The sequence below is a fragment of the Trichoderma reesei genome, assembly GCF_000167675.1.
Source record: "Trichoderma reesei QM6a unplaced genomic scaffold TRIREscaffold_5, whole genome shotgun sequence".
Lineage (NCBI taxonomy): Eukaryota > Fungi > Ascomycota > Sordariomycetes > Hypocreales > Hypocreaceae > Trichoderma > Trichoderma reesei.
The window spans coordinates 1,573,207-1,583,115 of record NW_006711152.1 but is presented as its reverse complement, the minus strand read 5'-3'; the positions used below and the strand labels follow the sequence as shown (position 1 = coordinate 1,583,115).

Below are 9,909 nucleotides of genomic sequence, written 5' to 3'. Positions count from 1 at the left end.
AATAATTTAATAGAAAACTGTACGGGATCCCAGCTATTACTTTATTAATATATAGTATAAATGCTAGTTTAATGCCTAATATTAATAAGTCTTTTTTAAGGAAGGATAATATATTTATTTATATTTATATTATAGCTATAAGTTATTAAAATAATTATATAAGTTTAGTTAATAAAAGGTTAAATTATTAATAATTTATTATTATATAAACCCTTATATATTTAAACTTAACCTTCCCCCTTATTAAAGAATCTACCTAATAGTCTTTATTATTTAATTAAAACTAGTGCCTAATAGTAAAAACCCTTTTAATTATTCCTAACTTAATATTATAAAGTCCTTTTAAATAAAAGGTAATAATAAGAAATAGTAATTATTTAAAATTAAGTAACTCCTAGCTAAGTGTATTTTTAATAGCTGGCTATAATATTTTATATACTAGCTTAATTAAGCAGTAGAGTATAATAAATAGTATAATAAAGACCTTTTTATAATTAATATAGCTAATTTAATTACTTAATTTAATAGCTAATAGCTAGTACTTTAGTAAGGCATTTAGTAGCTGTATGCTTAATACTAGTAGCCTGCTATAGTAAGACCTATAGTTAATTTACCTTTCTCTTACCTTTAATTAATAGTAAATTTACCTTACCCTTACTTTTAAACTATACTTTACTTATTAACTACTATATATTTATTATATAATTTCCTACTTTTTATATATATAATTAACTTTTAACCTTCTTAACTACCTTAAGTATATATAATAGCTACTGCTGCCTAGCGCTTATTAGCTAATTTAATAGCTAACTTAAATATCTTATTACTGCTGCTTAAGCTTAAGGATATTTTTATTAAAAAATTAAACCTAGCTTATCTCTTTATAATAAAAGTTATTAAAGGCTATTAAAGATAATTTATTAATATATTATTTAAAAACTAATAAAAGTATATATAAATGCTTATTAATAATTAATTTAAAATAACTATATTTACTAAAGGTACTTTTAATAATTACTTTATTTATAAGGATATAAAAAAATAGCTAACTTAAGTAAAGTTTATTTTCTTTTACTTTTTATATTAACCTTTATTACTTAGTATAGTAGCTAACCTTAAAGTCTACCTTTATTCTTACTTAAAGTTACTTATAGTTAATAACCTTATATTTAAGTACTGTTAATACTATTCTAATCCTAATATTAAAGAAAATAAGCCTAGGTATAAGTATAATACTAATTCTGCTATTAGTAATATTACTTATTATTATTACTAATCCCTAGCGCCTATCTTAACTATAGCCTTAACTACTATTATTAAGCTCCTTAGCTTATTGCCTTTTAATAAAGCTAGTTTTAGTAAAAATAGCTTTAGCAGCTTTACTTTCTTTAGCCTTAGTATTTTTAAGTCTTTTAATTAAGCTATATTATTAATAGCTGCTGCTTTTATTACTTTTTTATTAATTACTATTTTACTAACTGCTTTTTTACTAACTGCTATATTACTAATACTTATTAATTTAGCGCTTACTTTATTATTATTTATATTATAGTTACTAATAGCAGCTTATATAGCTATACTACTATTTTAATATAATACTAACTAAATAATTACTTTAAAGGTAGCTGCTTTTAATAAATAGCTAGATAAGGTTAATATAAAACTTAATAATAGCATTCTCTAACTTTTATTAATAATTAAAATAACTAATAATTAGGTTATATAAGCGCTAAATATACTAATTATTTAATATACTTACTTATATAACCTAAATAATAATATAAATAACTATATTAATAACTTTAATATAAAGGTAATACCTAGCTTAAACTAGATTATATATTATTTTTATTAATTCTTAATAAAAGTTATGCCTGCCTTAACTTATATTATTAATATTTTAGCCTTAAAAAAAGCTGCCTTTTTACTAATTTTTAGTAATAATAATATAAGTAATAATTACTTTTAAAAATAAAGGTTATCTTTCCTTTATAAAGGTAATTATTTTAATAATAGTTATTAATAAGAAGATACTGCTTAGTTATATATTAAGTATTACTTTTCTTAAATGCCTATAGTTTAGTTTAGTTAAGAATTAAGCTTTTTTTTATATACTTTTATATCTTATTATAATACCTTAGCTATACTTTATTTTTTATATTTTATTTTCTTTTTTTATATTAATAAGGATTTAAATTATAATAAGTTTATATTTAAAATAGTTTAAAAGTGCTAGATTTATAATAAAAAGTAATATAAGCCTTTTTATTTTTTTTAAATTATAATTATTAAAAAGACCTTTATTATAAAAAGCATTTTATTTACTAATTAAAATAAATTTATCTTTTATACCTTTAATACTTTAAGATATAAGTATTTTATTAAACCTTAACTATTATATTAATAATATTAATATATTTTTTATAAAAAGGGCATTTTATTTAATAAATAAAAAGCTACTTAAGACTTTAAAAATAGTAAGCTTTTACTATTATATTAGCTATAATTATAACCTTATTTTTATTTTAATAACTTATTTTTATATTAATAACCTATTTTTATTTATTACTACTTTAGTAATTTATTTTTATAAATTAAAAAAGCCTTATATTTTAATAAATAAAAGTAACTTTTAGACTTTAATAACTAGAAAACCTTAATTTAATTTACTATTTTTATTAATGCTATTTCTCCTTTATTAAAAAAATAGCAGCTATTTTTTAAATTTATTTTATATTTTTTATATATAGTAAAATAGCCTATATTTTATAATTAATAAAATACTATTAATTTCCTAGTATATTATAATAATATTATAATATATTAGTTTTAAAGGGGATATATTAAGTGGTCCTTACTTAATAATTTAAGACTACCTTAAAATATTATAGGCCTTAAGGCTATAATGTATTTATAGCTGTTTATTTATTTTCCTTTCTTTCTCTCTAGCTAGTCTTTTATAAAAGAAAAGAGCTTATTATTACACCTTTATTATCTTCTACTAGGATAACCATTATTAGAGATTTTCCTAAAATGGACATTACAGAACAATACTTGGCATGAACATGGCAAATCACATTCGTGTAATTGGTCCCTGCATTCCCGTGCCTGAATTGCGGCCGCATCTTATCGCCGCTAGCATCATACTAGGTAGGTAGGCTTCGCTTCCTTCATGCCTGCATGTGTTTGCCGTACAGTTAACTCCCTTGATGATAGACTGGAAACACTCGACTGAGGTAGGTCCAAAACGCAAGATCTATGTTGATATAATACCATTTAATATCTAATAGATGGAGCGTTCATGAACAACAGCTTCACCGTCGTCTGTTGTGAAGAGTAGATACGTTGTAATACCTGACGTGCTGTCCCTGGCTCTCAGCACGTGACCCGCCTCCCAGCTGGTTCGGCCTCCAAAATTCCGCCCGACAAGGATCAAAATCAACGCCGCCGCTGACAACCACAGCCAACAAACGGGAAAAAAAGGGCCGGACTTTTCTTTTCTGTTCAAATCTCGCGCATCCAATCCGAGCACCCTCTCCGTGAAACGAGCAGGAGACAAAGTTCCAGAGGCCAACCTTTGCTCGTCTTTTTTTTTTTTTTTTTTTTTTTTTTCGTTTCCCCTTTCGGCTCGAACCGCGTCTCGTCCGTTCGTCGTTCAAAATGGCTGCGCTCGCAAAGGCCATCAACGCCAAGATCCGGTCCAACCCGATGCTGAGCTATGTGTTCACGACTCGTACGTGCTCAGCCCTACCTTGTATCGAATACTTCGAGGCCCGAAAGAGGGAGATGTTGGAAATGCGGTCTCGAGGACACTTGGATGTTGGAAATGACACCAGATCCATGCTTGCTCGAGTCCTCGCCATCTCCTCAGTCACGCCCTCACCATAGAGCCACGCGAGCTTCTACACATCTTCCACCAGGAGCCAGTAGCTGACCGGTATACCGCGCTTAGACTTCTGGGGCCCCGTCTCGAACTTTGGAATCCCCATTGCCGCCGTCCTGGACACGCAGAAGAGCCCCGATCTGTAAGAAGCGCAACCCCCCCCCTCCCCCCCCCCCCCCTTCTTCCTCCTCCCCCTCCAAAAAGCTCCAGGGATGCTTCCCGCCGATACCGGCCCACCTGCTTACCGTTTTCATCGTTCCCTACCTTTGTATAGCATCTCCGGACAGATGACCGCTGCTCTGTGCGTCTACTCTGCGACCTTTATGCGATACTCCCTCGCCGTCTCCCCCAAGAACTACCTCCTCTTCGGATGCCACGTCATCAACGAGGCCGCCCAGCTGACACAGGGCTACCGCTACCTGTCATGGCACTACTGGGGCGGCAAGCAGAATGCGGCGCTGGAGGCGGGCGTCGAGGCTGGCAAAGAGGCGGCTCCTATCAAATAAGCCAAATGTCGAAAGGCACGTAGGATTGCTGGGTAAATGCTGCTGGGACGCTGAAAAAAAAAAAAAAACGAGGACAAAAAAGGTCACGCGACTGAAGGAGGAGAGGGGCAAGGGGATGTGGACGTGCTATTATGTGGTCGGTAGGGGGCTGCCGGCTGTTGATAAGCTAATTTGAGGAGGCCGCATCTTGAGACTAGGACTTTTTTTTTCAGTGACTTATAGACTCTCATTCTTGTTTGTGTGCTCACGGAGTCCAAGACATTGGGTCGACACGTCTGTATCTCAGGATACTTTGTGGATGATTAGCCTGAGGCTCGAGGTGCCAAGCTGGGAAAGCAGAAGGGGCGGATAATAGAGTTGATCGAAAGCTGAATCATGGACTTGGATGAACCGTCCCGTGCCTTTGAGTAACGACTCGATATGAGCGTGTAACCGCGTGTATCATATTCCTGGGCTTTACCTGTACTGGTTGAAAAGAGGGCGAGTATAATGCCTTGTGGTGATGATTGTGAACGATAGTATCAGGTAAGTAGAAGCCACCACCGGGTTGATTACAGGTGGAAGAGAAGAGGTATCATGAGGCAAGTACAGTTCGTCTCCTGACGGACATCCTATTATAAGGTGCACTAATACAACTGAGGTACCTAGGGAAAGACACCTGGGAGGCTTTACGCCATGTGGACCGGATGCCATGTTCTATGGATCCGTGACGAGAGGGAAGAAGCCGACAAGGTGGGCTTCTGTTTTCTTCTGGAAAGACTGATGGAAGACGGCGGGTTCAGGAACGGAGGACGAACCAGATACAAACCTACCTAGGTACTACACCAAGCCCATTCATTATTACATGAAGCAAACGTAGATCTACAGACTTGTCAGTATAGCGCTTCAGCTAGAGCCTCCAAGTAGCCAGTAGGCTGCCCGAGGTTATCCTCTTCTAACCGTGCCTGAAAGTTGGCCGAGATACTAGTAGAATGTCGGCAACACAATTTTGATGTCATATGGGAAGCGTTGACAAACGGATATATCTTGTCTGATGAACAGACGAAAGGTGATTGCCGATCCGGCTAATCTCGCTGTTGAGACAATGACTGTTTTGTGAACCGATATAGGCGTTGATGCTGAGACATGCCGAACGTGGCGTGGCTAAATCAATGTCTTTAAAACATGATTGAGGAACCACCAGATCGAATTGAGTCAACACAATAAAGATAATACCACCACTAGTTATCCAATTGAGTGACGACATCAATATTCAAAAAAACTAGGTTACAGTACCTTAGGCCGGCTGGGGTCCGATCTGACTCCAGGGCCAATCACACATCCGACGTCGGAGAAAGAGCTCGCCCTCCTACTGTACAGCTGTTGACAGGAGGGAAGCAGAAGAAGAGAGAAAGAAAAAAAAAAAAAAACAAAGGTCTCAAACTCCAGCCCAAAGACGGCTAAGACAGAGGAGCCGGCGGATTGTACGGAGGAAGCTATCAAAAATGATGTCCTGAGGGGCTTGGAAAAGTGGGTCCTTCAGGCCCGATCGGGCCTAGTGCCAAGTCACGTGACATTCGTGCTATCAAGGCTAGGCTAGGCTCTTCCTTCCGTCATCGCAACCTTCCTTCATCATCATCACAACCTTCCTTCATCATCGCGATCTTCAAAGCTAGCCCTATAGCCAGTCCTGTAGCCAGTCCTGTGGCTCGTCCTGTGGCTCGTCCTGTGGCTCGTCCTGTGGCTCGTCTGATGGCTGGACTGGTCGCAGGCTGTGGCTAGGTCGGTTATTTGCATCCCGGTCCCGGTGCTGTTGTCTGATATCATCAGCCCGGCCTTCCTGATACTCGTTGCCGCCGGCTAGTCTGATGACCTCTTCGATATGCCTTGGTATTCGTTCGATCCAAGCCTGGATTGTCGTCTGTGGAAGATCCTCCCAAGCCTGAAGCCAAGCCCTGATAGCTGCTAACCGATTTTTAGGTGCCCCAAGTCGTGTGGTCCGTCTCTTCAGCCACGGCCAAGCCGGCTCGATCATATTCAAGTCCGGCGAATTCGAACACCACAGCAGCCGTTGCACCTGATGCAAGTCATACACCCGTTGCTGGATGTAATGACTGTGGGCTGGAGCCCTGTCTTCTTGGACAAGGGCGTCAGGGCCGACTTCCTTTGCGAATGGCAGCAGCTTTGGAAGTAGGATCTCCTTCTGGTACCGATACCAGTCAATACCTCCCTTCTTTGATCGGGTAAGCTTGCCTGTCTTCTCTGTCCACTTCCACACTGGCTGCGGGCCCGGAAGTCGGTTAGGTCGAACGTTCAAACGCCGCATCCTTGTTGTTAGATGCCACTGCTCTCTCATAACAGGTTCCAGCTCCCGATTCAACCGTTCCAGGTCTTTCTCAGCAGCCTTCCTCTCCTTTGCTGTCTCTGGCTTCCAACAGTGACAGGGCCCTTTACGATTATACGTAAAGCTGCCCCAGAACATGAACTCAGACGCCCCCTTCCACCGTTCCCGAATACAGCTGCGTACGAATCTCTCGTCGGCCCGTCGCCACACGCGATAGCCGCCACGTCGATGTAGTAGGATAACTGACGTTTCATCTGACCAGATTACCTTTTTCCAGTCTTCTAGGGTCCAGTGCCGGTGGTCTAAGCACCACTAAAGCCGGTCTTTTTTCATCTCGGCCGTCAGACCGGGCTTCCTTATTGGCTTAGTCTTGCGATAACCGGCACCTTTAAGGACCCTCCACACTGTCATAGCTGATACCGGGTGGCCTTCTGATGTCATCTCTCCAGCTATATCAGCACATGACTTCTCCCAGCCATAGCGATCCCGTCGGACCTTCCTTATTATAGCTTGTTGGACTTCGTCGGTACGTTTTTTCGGTCTTCCAGGCCTTGGTCGGTCGGTTACATAGGCGTTCTTAATGATAACTGGTCGGGCTGATGGGTCGAAGCCGGCTTTAACTGCCCAGGTATAGATGCGATTGATCTGACGGACTGACGGACCTAAGATAGTTGATATCTCGGTTGCGGTCCAGTTGGTTGTAGCCCTCAGGGCTAGAATAGCCCCTCGGGTAGCCTCGTCAGTCAAGTTGTAGCTCATTGTCTTGATTGAATGAATATCTAGGTGCCGGCTTCATCAGATACATACCTGTACGTACGTATAAAAAGAAGGTTGGGCTGCAATTGCTACCCAACTTGCTAGGTTAAATTGATCCTAGTGCTTACGATCAACAAGGGCTACGACCAGGGCCCCTGGTCGGGCCTCAGGACATCATTTTTGATAGCTTCCTCCGTAACGATGCTAAAGATGCAACGTCAGGGCAGAAGGGAAGCCCGCCGTGATCTCTCGATAGCCAAGACGCGCTAGATCGGCGTTGCGATGGACGGCGACGTTTTGGAGATAAGGTAGATACCTAGGTAGACGTCAAGATGGGGGAAAAATCTCTTCACCAGAAGTTTTGACTGTTCGATGGGGCTTCGTTGGTGGCTTGTTGATCAGCTATACTACTGTAATAGCCGGAGGGACGAAGGACGACGGCCGTCTAGGCCACTTTAGCATCCACTGTATCATCATCACTGTAGAGTATCATCAATGGTGCCAGTCAAGTTGAGCGGCTGGCTTTGAGTGATGGGGGACCGGTTTACACGCCGAGGTCAAACTAGTACAAGGGGAAGTCGGGCAGCTCATTCGCCAGCTCAGGTTGGGGGTCCCTTTACAGATCTCGGGTTGCATCTCAACGTTTCCCATCTTTATGTACGCACGGAGTACTAGTACTACATCTGCAAGATATGCCGCCGTCATGACAAGGGAAACAAAACCCACAGTCACCACTCAGATCGGCCTTCGACGACTTAAAAAACGTGCTGCTAATGAGGTAACGTCTTTTGGTCCTTACGCAAGTCTAATGCCGTGCCAGGGGATCACGGGATTCCCTCGGGCCGGGCGATACGATATCTATTACGTTACGGGAGACTTCCCCATAGCCGAGAAGGAGGCATTCTTGCTCAGAAGAGCTGCTATGAGCGACGGACGATGATCATGCAGACATGCGAAAACTGGTCGGGCTGGACGAGAGCAAGTTGTCTCGACTTTTCCCGACATCCCCGTCTCATAATTTAATATGATTGCCTTCGTCAGCCGCGTCTATGCGAGGTCTGTGTGTGTTGAGAGGCGACGACTATTATGTACAAACAACATTCTGATATCCTCGGTAAAGACTTCGTGGAAAAGGGAGGACGCATGCATGGAGAGGGGTTTGTCTGTGATTGATGGAGAAACAGGCAGAGCCAGGATTTGGCGAGATAGAGTGGGCGTCGTGATATGTTGCGTGCGTGCGTGCGTGCGGACGAGACATGATGAGATGGGGGATGCAGGGCGAGGGCAAGATCCAGATCCAACACGTTACGTATATTGGTGATGTGCAGGGAATTCACAACTGGAGTGGGAGAGACAGCGGCAAGCACTTCTAGCTCCGGAGGGCTCATCTCGATACATAGCACTGGCGACGTCTCCGCAGTCGCATCTGGGAGGCAACTGAACCAGGACCAGACCAGACCAGACCAGACAGACCCTTTACCGTCTGGCTTCATCTTCCAGCGTCTGGAGCCTTGGTGGATACGGCATCTTGCAGGCGTGGTGCTAGCATCTTGGCTGGCAGGACAAGTGTCTCCGAGAGTTAAGGCAAGGTACTGCTACTAACATGGATACCGCTAGATCGGCTCGACATAGTCACGCCCGGTGGCCTTTTGGGAAGACATGCCGAAAGACGAGGGGCGTGCAAATGGGCAGAATTTAGTAGGTAGCTGGATGGAGGCAGTGGGAATCAGGCCAAGGCAGGGCATCCCGCTCCTCTTGGGACGAAGCTTAATATCAACACAGCGCCAAACTTGTAAGAGGCTGCGTTATCCTGGGCATGCCATTGGCCACCCCTTGCGCCACCTCCCTAATCGTCCTAATGCCACCTCTTTTCTAGCTATATTAGGCATAGCATACGGCGCTGCTATTTATAAATAGAAGGTACCTCCGTTTGCATATAAATTTATATAGAAATAGATGTATCTTTTATTACGGCCAGGCCTGCCTTATATAATAATAGAAGGTATGCGTTAGTTGCATAATTATAACAGTGGCTGCATATACTAAAAGGACTTATTATAATATTAACACACAGAAGGCATGTTAGAAGTATATAGAAATAGGTGTATTTACTATAGAAAAAGATGTATCTTTTACTCTATTCCTCCTCTGTGAGATTAATAACCGTCTTATAAGGTTAAAGCATTATTAGGCGCAGCCGATAGGTTTATTTTTATAATGTTAGTAAAGGCCTCCTATTTTATATGGTATTTGGCTGTGAAATTGGAGCTTAAGGCTGCTGCAGAGGAATAACTTAGTCGTTGCCGCTCTTAATTGCAAAATGACTTAGCGATTGCAATTCCTACGCCTTAAAGAAATGCAGTCTGTCCTTACGCCTAACTCTGCAACCGCCCTGCATTTTAGGAGGAGGCTAAATACACTTAAATGCAGAGGGAACGCGC

General features: G+C 40.8%; 2 protein-coding genes across 2 annotated transcripts; one reads left to right on the top strand and one right to left on the bottom strand.

The window, feature by feature from the left end:
• Positions 1-3,660: 3,660 nt before the first annotated feature.
• TRIREDRAFT_58404 (uncharacterized protein) lies at positions 3,661-4,389 on the top strand (the record flags this gene model as incomplete). The annotated part of the gene is made up of 3 exons (XM_006963914.1): positions 3,661-3,733; positions 3,953-4,025; positions 4,158-4,389. 3 exons carry the CDS (start codon positions 3,661-3,663, stop codon positions 4,387-4,389), a joined length of 378 nt encoding a protein of 125 aa, XP_006963976.1.
• Positions 4,390-6,046: 1,657 nt separating this feature from the next.
• On the bottom strand, positions 6,047-7,509 carry TRIREDRAFT_121091 (uncharacterized protein; the record flags this gene model as incomplete). Its single annotated transcript, XM_006963709.1, has 2 exons — positions 7,060-7,509; positions 6,047-6,816 (listed from the first exon to the last, which is right to left on the bottom strand). Exons 1-2 carry the CDS (start codon positions 7,469-7,471, stop codon positions 6,047-6,049), a joined length of 1,182 nt encoding a protein of 393 aa, XP_006963771.1. The 5' UTR covers positions 7,472-7,509.
• Positions 7,510-9,909: the final 2,400 nt, after the last annotated feature.